This window comes from Malaclemys terrapin, chromosome 21, assembly GCF_027887155.1.
Source record: "Malaclemys terrapin pileata isolate rMalTer1 chromosome 21, rMalTer1.hap1, whole genome shotgun sequence".
Lineage (NCBI taxonomy): Eukaryota > Metazoa > Chordata > Testudines > Emydidae > Malaclemys > Malaclemys terrapin.
The window spans coordinates 10,646,576-10,654,786 of NC_071525.1; the positions used below are offsets into that span (position 1 = coordinate 10,646,576).

An 8,211-nucleotide genomic window follows, 5' to 3' on the forward strand; every position below is an offset into this window, starting at 1 on the left:
TGGAACAGCTTCCACAGGAGGAGAGATTAAAAAGACTGAAACTGTTCAGTTTGGAAAAGAGATAACTAAAGGGAGATATGATCGAGGTCTATAAAATCATGACTGGTGTGGCAAAAGTGAATACAAAGTGTTATTTACCCCTTCTCATAACACAAGAACCAGGGGACACCCAATGAAATTAACGGGTGCGTTTAAAACAAACAAAAGGAAGTACTTCTTCACACAATGCAGAGTCAACCCATGGAACGAATTGCTATGAGATGTTGTGAAGGCCAACAGTATAACTGGGTTCAAAAGAGAATTAGATGGGTTCATGGAGGATAGGTCATTCAATGGCTATTAGCCATGATCAGAGATGCAACTCCGTGCTCCGGGTGCCCCTAAACCTCCAACTGTCAGAAGCTGGCACTAGACGACAGGAGATGGTCATTTGAAATTGCCTTGTTCTGTTTGTTCCCTCTGAAGCATCTCCTGTCTTCTGACTGTGCTAAACTGGGCTAGAAGGACCATTAGGCTGACCTGCTACAGGTGTTCTTACGTGTGCATGTAGGTGTATTATAGCAGCACTGAGGAACCCCAGCCATGGACCAGGGCCTCACTGTGCCAGGTGCTATACATTTATTAGGTGTATTACGGTAGCACCTAGGACCCTCAGCAATGGACCTCTCCCTCCCCCGCCCCGCACGCTAGGTGCTGCACAAACCATTGATCTAGTCCCCAGCTGATACCCCCTTGTGCGATTCTGTGCAGGTAGAAGCTGGGTGGACCAGTGACAAGAAGCGAGCCTCCTGTTGAAGTTACTGAGGGCTCCAGGAGACATATCCCAGCCCCTGCATGGGAGAGGCCCAGGACGACACAGCAGAGGAGGGGGAGCTTGTACACGCAGAGGGGCCGGCTTAGGGAGTCCTTTAGGAGAACTGGATGGAGCCTCACAGGCAGGGGCCAGACCCCCACTCACTGGTATGGTGAATTGGAAAACGGTTCAGTTACAAGCCATTTCTTTAAGCAGGAGGGACCAGGAAGCATCAGAATGTTGCAGTTGGTGCAGTGGGAGCAGGGACTCAGCAGAGGCAGCTAGAGCACAGCTACCTCAGCAGGACGCAACCCCTGGCAAGAGCCCCCAGGCACGGCAGCAGCCAGGCAGGCCTTCGTCAGGCTACAGTTTTTTATTGGGGGAGATTGGGCAGCTCCCCCCTACAGGAACTGGGCAGGGGTTACATGGAATTGGAGCAGACAGAAATCGTGAGTCCCCAGCACAGTGAGTGCACTGCCCCGCACTGAGGGCAGGGCCATGGGGCCAGTTGGCTGCTGTGTCTGCGTGGAAGGACAAGGTCTGAGCGCTGGAGCATCTGGAGCCACCATGCAGGCCTCTCCCAGCCTGGACCCCTCACTTCTCCTTGTGCTCGATGAGCCCCTTGGCGATCAGGTCCGGGATCTCCACTGCCAGCCACGGGCCCAACTGCAAAGTAAAGAGCACAGGGGGCTGTGAGCGCGACTCAGACACAGACTCCCTCCACCCCCCACTGACAGAAACGCACCCCCAGGGCCATGAGATGGGCCAGCCCGAACTTGGGCACGTTCCTGGCCCACAGGGGCTTGAAGTGGTCAGTCAGGCAGATCTTCCCTCCCCTGCAAGAGACAAAAGAGATGTGAGGGAGAAGCCCCGGCCACAGGAGACACTGAGGGGAGACAAAGCCCGGAGCCTGGTGTCGTGGGACCATGGGAGACACGGGGGGGACACAGAGCCCAGAGCCTGGTGTCATGGGACCAGGGGAGACGGGGGGTCGGGGAGGGGGGAAGAGAGAGCCTGGCTTGTAGGACCACGGGAGACGCGGAGGGGAGATAGAGCCCAGAGCCTGGCATGGTGGGACCAGGGGAGATGCGGAGGCACTGCCATAGGGGTGTCAAGCCCACTCAGCCCCAGAACGGAGCTGCAGCTCTCACAGGCCTGGCACCATCGCCCCTGCCTCATCAGGACGCCTGGGGTTCCACTCAGACATGGCATCTCCTCCACTTTCTGTCCTGCATCAAGGGGCTGCTTTCCTGTGCTTTGAGCAACAGCTGCCATGTTTCACCCCAGAGGCAGCTGCATTTACCAACAGCTGAGACTCCTCCCACAGCCTATACACATCAGTGGGATGGAAGAAGCGATAAAAAGACAGACCCAACCAAAGCCTGGGATCTGAGTCAGGAGCTCTGGTCCCTAGGGCCTGCAGAGAGCGGAGGTGGGAGCGGGCCAGGGCTGCCTGACCTGTACATCTTGGCCGTTTTCCCATCCAGCTCTGGAATGGCGATTTCGGGGGCGGTGGACGGGTACGTGACGGGAATCTGCAAACAAAAAAACCCGCTCAGTGTGCCCATGGCCACGCCAGCCCCCCCCCTTGGGGAGCAGTATGTGTACCCCAAGTTCCCAACTGCTGCTCTCTCTGCTCAGCCACACAGCTGGGAGCACTGAGCCTAGGCCCCTGTGAGCTCCCTACTGAGTTTACATCCCAGATGCTGAAGTGGAAGCTCGTGGGTAGGTGGGAGGCGGATGCCCTAGTTTAGGAGGGGCAGGAGGGGGCAGGGCCCCATTGAGGCAGAGCCCTTTGCTAGCCCCACGTTACACAAAGTTCCCCGACACAATCCCATTGTTCCGGTTTGTGGCGCGTTCCATTGCAAAGCTCTGTGTAAAGGGCTCCCTGCTCCCGGCTCGCTCAGGGGCTGGGCTGCACTACCCAAGTCCCACAGGACTCCTTCCTGCTCGCTCTCACCCTGCGGGGCGGGCGATTCTCTGCCCCTTCCCGGTTAACATCCTCAGGGTGTTCCCTTCCTCAGCCCCTGGCTTCTGAGGCCCAGGGGGACAGTGATGCTGCGAACCTAGCCTAGCAGGAGGGCCCTCCTCCCTCAGACGCCCCCGCCCCAGGGACACTCACGTCAAACTCGATGGCAAACTCATACTTGAGCAGGTCATGGATGTACCAGCACTTCCCAAACCACCTGCAAGAGAGAGAGAGACGGGAAGGAGGAGGCAGGGAGAGACCCCAGGAGCGCCGCCTGTTCAGCTTAACAAAGAGGCGGATAAGGAGGGGGATGTGGGGAACAGAAATCTGACAAGTGGGGGCTCTTCAGTGCAGCAGACAAAGGTCTAACTAGACCCAATTGCTGGAAGCTGAAATGTAACCATTGGAACCAAGGTCGTGGGGGATCCTCCATCGCTGGCCAGGTCTGACTCAAGAAGGGATGTTTTGCTAAAAGCTCTGCTCTGGCTGCTGCAGCCTGGACCCGTTCTCCATGGCACTCAGTTGATCCAGGCTCCATCCCATCAAACTAATGAGTCCCTTTGTGTGTGGGCACATGGGGCACTGCACCCAACGGAGCGATGCTGCAGGCAGGCAAGCGGGGGTCCATTCACAGCCCCAGGCTTGGGGGCTGGTAGCGAGAGCACAAGGGCAGGCACCTCTCTGCAGTGTCACTAACAGCTGGGCCTAAGCCGAGCCCCTCTACGAGAATGGCAGAGTGGCACATAGGAGATCGATGCCTATCCTAGCCCCTGAGGAGCCCTGGGTGGAAGGCGGGTGCAGCACGGGGAGCACTATGAAGCCATTAGCTCACCTGGCAATAGGTCACAAGTCCAAGAGGAACAGCCAGACAAGCTACGACTGGCAGCCCATGGACACGTGGGGCACCCAGCTGCACTGTACTCCCTCCTGCTGGGCAGTACCAACTCCAACTGTTCGACACCACTGGAGCACAGTGGGTGCCCCCAACACTCTTGCAGTGGATGAAGCCAAATGGAGACTACAGCTCCCAGCATGCAGTGCTCCATCCTGACCCATGCAGTCAAGCCACATTGCCTGCAGGTCCCTAGCTTCCATCTCCCTGCTACTGAAAAGGGCAGCTGCAGCCTGTTCCCTCGTATACACATTGGGGGTGGCCCTTGAGCTCCTGGCGAGGTGCCACACAGCTCAGGGAGGGGTGGCATTTCAGTGCCTCCTACCACAGGAAGCACAGTGCAGACTGGATCACTAATCACCTACCTTGCATTTTCTGTAATGGAACGTGTCCATATTTATTAAGCAGGGATGAGAAATGGCCTCCAGGGGCCAAGGGGGCTGAGATTATTATACTTTATTCCACCAAGAGATAGATTAGGGCACAACCTGGGGGACCTGCAAAGGGAAAAAGGGCTTGTGGCCTTCCCTGCTCCTTGTGGATGGAGGGAGAGCTGGGAGAGGGGCAGGGTTCTGCATGCTTTGCACAGTAGACGTTCAGTTCCCCGCAACCCCAGAGGGGTCTCTGGCCAACCAGAGAGCAAGCAGGATTAGGATAGGAAGGATGTGACACAGAGGTGAGAAAGGACTGTTCAGAATTCCCTTTCTTGTTCATGCCTCTAACCCCAGCAGCTATCGGAAGGCAAGACCTGTTTGCCAGAGACTCAGACCTCTGCTCCTTTTTCAGTGAAGGGCTCCCACAGGACTGGGACTTGGTATGCTCACAATTACTCAAAGGCTAGAGGGCGGGCTATAGCAGAGGAAACCCATCAGAGAGACAGGAGGGCCTGGAGCCATGGCAGCCACAAACATGCCCTGCAACCTATCCATGCCTACCTCGTCCCTTCCTTGTTGGACTCCAACCTGAACCAGTCATTGTCAGCGTTCTTGTTGTTTTCCACATACTGGGAAGGGAAAAACAAAGGCAATGAGTGGGTACAGGCGACCCCACAAAATCAGAACCCCCATACCATGCAGTTTGTGTCTAGCCTCCCAATCCATCAGAAGCTTGCACAGAAACCGAAATTCCTGTTCCCCAAATCTATGTAGATAATGGAGATCTCTCTGGACATGTTTACAGCGTAGACATGTTCCTCGCAAGGCAGAAAGATCTGTTGCTGCTGTGGTGAACACCAGCTGTAAAAGCCCCGCAGCCAGCAACACAAGACTGGCAGTAGCATCGCACAGAGCCACCAAAAGCAGACTCTGTCAAGCCCTGAGATACTGGGCATGGGACAGACTGCAGGATTCCTGGGTCCGGTTGCTGCCCATGGGATGCCCTTAGTACACATGCCTGGCCAGGCAGCACGGGGGGAGAATGTTGCTGGTTTCCAGGTGACCTGTCCTTTAGGCTACACTAACTGGAGAGTTTAGGGCAAGGTAGGCGCCCTGGGGTACCCCAATGTCCCTCCAGGGGACGTGCTTCACTCTGGGCCTGGGAGCCAGCTATACTCTCCCCACAGATCCCTGCGCTGTGCGGCCACCGCAGCCCTCAGATACCTTAGGAGCAGGGCAGTCTGCACCCCCTGGAGCACAGGGAACCCCAATGGGGCCTGGCTAATGCTCCAGAGACGGGGGGGGGGCAGCCCCAGGTCCTCTGCAGAGATGGGGGAAGGGGCGGACCATGTCCCCTGTAGAGAGATGGGGGGGCACATTTGAGTATGACTCTCTCTGGCCACCGTCTGGGAAGAGCCCCATCAGTACGAGAGGGGCGCATGCTCCCCACAGCGAGGCCTCCCCGTCTGGACACCGGGTGGCACCAGGGGAAAGGGCGGCCCGTTCCCCGCACCAGAGACCCCGGGAGCAGAGCGCTGACAGGAAGTGGTTTCCGCCCGGCCCCTTTGCCGGTGACACCCTTCCCGGAAGCGGAAGAGCCTGACCTTGATGAGCGCCTGGTATTCCTCCTTCAACCGCTGCACCCACAGCTCCCGGTCCCGGGGCCCCGCGTTCGTCTTCAGCAGCGGCAACTCCGCCACCACCCGCCGGGTCGCCTCGTCCGCCATCTTTACTGGGGGAGAAGGACCGGAAGTGGTGTCACAACAAGGCTCAGGCTGGGCAGAAGCGCCATGTTTCCAGAGGGCACCGGAAATGACCGCGCGCACGGGCTGGGCAGAGCTGCCATGTTTGTTGATGGCAGCCATGGACTGGGGGGCGGGGCTGAGGAAGCCCTGACCAATCCGTGCTGAGCTGGCCGGGACCCAGCCGCGCCTCGCGCCCCGCCCCCTCAGTGCCCAGCCCAGGCGGCGGGGGGCCCTTGCCCTGGGGGCAGGCCTGGCGCGATGGCCGCTACCCAGGTGGTAACTCCTCATTGCCCGGAAACCCGCACGAGCCCCATCGCCCCCCCACATGCTGCCCCTGCTCCACCTTGTACTGGGCTCTGCGAGGTCCCCCTCCATGCTGTCCCTTCCCTCCCCCACTTGTGCTGGGCTCCGCAGGGCCCCCCCCAGCTCCATGCTGCCCCTGATCCCCCCATGTGCTGGGCTCTGCAGGTCCATGGTCCATGCTGTCCCTTCCCCCCCCCCCTTGTGCTGGGCTCCGCAGCCCCCCGCCCAGCTCCATGCTGCCCCTTTCGCCCCCCCCCCCCTTGCGCTGGGCTATGCAGGCCCTGCCAGCTCCATGCTGTCCCTGATCCCCCCATGTGCTGGGCTCTGCAGGTCCCCCTCTATGCTGCCGCTGTCTTCCCCGTTACACTCCCAGACCAGGAACTGTTTTAAAACTGGAGTGTTATTCAATTTACTCTAAATTACAGCATTGCTGCTTGCCTGCAGACAATGGGTAACCCTCAGATAGCCACCCCAAACACATCGTCAAACGTGTCCATTTCATCCTCATCCATAACAATTTTACATTCAACAAACACTTTGTCCAAGCCATGGGAACAGCCCTGGGTACTAGGATGGCTCCCCATTATGCCAACCTCTTCATGGGCCACCTTGAAGAATTTCTGGACAAATGCACCATGAATACCTGAGAGACGTCAATGATATTTTCATCATCTGGACAAACAACCTGAACTCCCGCATAGATTTGATCAAAACTTCAATAACGAACACGTATCCATTAAACTCTCTCTAGAAAATTGCTGCATCAGCTTCCTGGATGCCACAATCAACTTCAACAATGAAACCCTCCAGATGACTATATACAAGAAGCCCTTAGATCACCACATCTGCCTTCACGGATCCAGTAACCCAAATGCACCAAGAAACCTGTTATGTATAGCCAGGCACTCAGATACCACAAACATTGCTATGAGGAGGAAGTCCAGTATACACTCCTTAACACACTTAAAACCGCCTTCGCCAAACATGGACACTCCACCAAAGAAGCAGATCACATCATGGAACAGGCCACCCAAATACCCCATGAGAACCTGCTTCAATACAGAGATAAAACCACCTCTGCCCACACACCCCTAGTCATCATGTACCTCCCCACACTGGAACCCATACAGGGTATCATTAAACAGTTACAACCCATGCTTGATGGGTATCACATCCTGAAAGAAATCTTTCCTGAACTCCCTACTCTAGCCTTCAAGCAACGCCCCCCGCCCCCCAACCTCACCAAGCTTGTCATCAGAAGCAGGCTCCTCACAGACCAGTACCCACCAACTCAAAGCAGCACCAGACCCTGCACCAGACCCTTCCAGAACAACAGATACAAAACCTATAGACATAGCTCTGCTGCTACAATGATCAACACCCCTCCACAACACATCTGTCAAGTTCCATGGGTCCTACACAGGCCTAGCACAACACGTGGTGTACCTCATCCAGCACACTGAATGCCCCAATAACCACTATGTGGGTGAAATGAGACAATCACTACGCTCTTGAATTAACTCAGAGCTCCATGTGGAGCATGAAGAAGAGCTCCATCTGGCTTGAAGCTTGTCTCTCTCACCAATAGAAGTTGGTCCAATAAAATATATTACCTCATCCCCCCTTGTCTCACAGAAAAATGATAAAAGACAAAACCATCATTGCACCTGCAGGTGAACATGCTTCACAAAGAGATTGCTCTGTATGTGACCTCTCAGTCCTTGTCCTCCAAGGAAACCTGCACAACATCTTCAAAAGAGGAGCCTGGTAGCTTAAATTCATAAATTTGCTTGACACTAAAAATCATGGCTAGAACAGAGACACTGGATTTATGGCTTATTACAACCATCTGTAACCCCCCCCCACACACACACACACACCCCTACCTTTCTTTTCCCTTTCTATGATTGGAGAGGTGGAGGTGTTAACAGGCCACTTCACCTTGAAATGTGTTAATCCTGATGCTAAACAATCTGTTCTACCTTGTATTTAGCTGTGACACCCTGAGTACGTTTCCCAGCCCTGAGGAAGAGCTGTGTGTGAGCTCCAAAGCTTGTCTCTCTCACCCACAGAAGTTGGGCCAATACAAGATATGGGGTGGGGCTGGAACCTGGCCAAGGCCTCAGGGTCAGCAC

The 8,211-nt window shown here is 55.9% G+C and overlaps 1 protein-coding gene across 1 annotated transcript; it reads right to left on the reverse strand.

Moving 5' to 3' along the window:
• Positions 1-1,151: 1,151 nt before the first annotated feature.
• Positions 1,152-5,775, reverse strand: UFC1 (ubiquitin-fold modifier conjugating enzyme 1). The gene is made up of 6 exons (XM_054011325.1): positions 5,633-5,775; positions 4,590-4,657; positions 2,916-2,979; positions 2,252-2,328; positions 1,539-1,629; positions 1,152-1,459 (listed from the first exon to the last, which is right to left on the reverse strand). The coding sequence occupies exons 1-6, from the start codon at positions 5,753-5,755 to the stop codon at positions 1,388-1,390; spliced, it is 495 nt and encodes a 164-aa protein (XP_053867300.1). The 5' UTR covers positions 5,756-5,775; the 3' UTR covers positions 1,152-1,387.
• Between the last annotated feature and the right edge of the window lie 2,436 nt (positions 5,776-8,211).

Coding starts and splice junctions, on each gene's coding strand:
- UFC1 (XM_054011325.1), bottom strand. CDS start 5,755: ATGGCGGACGAGGCGACCCGGCGGGTGGTGGCGGAGTTGCCGCTGCTG. Junction 2,980..4,589: donor TCCAACAAGGAAGGGACGAG/GTAGGCATGGAT, acceptor TCTCTCTTGCAG/GTGGTTTGGGAAGTGCTGGT. Junction 2,329..2,915: donor AGTTTGCCATCGAGTTTGAC/GTGAGTGTCCCT, acceptor TTTTGTTTGCAG/ATTCCCGTCACGTACCCGTC.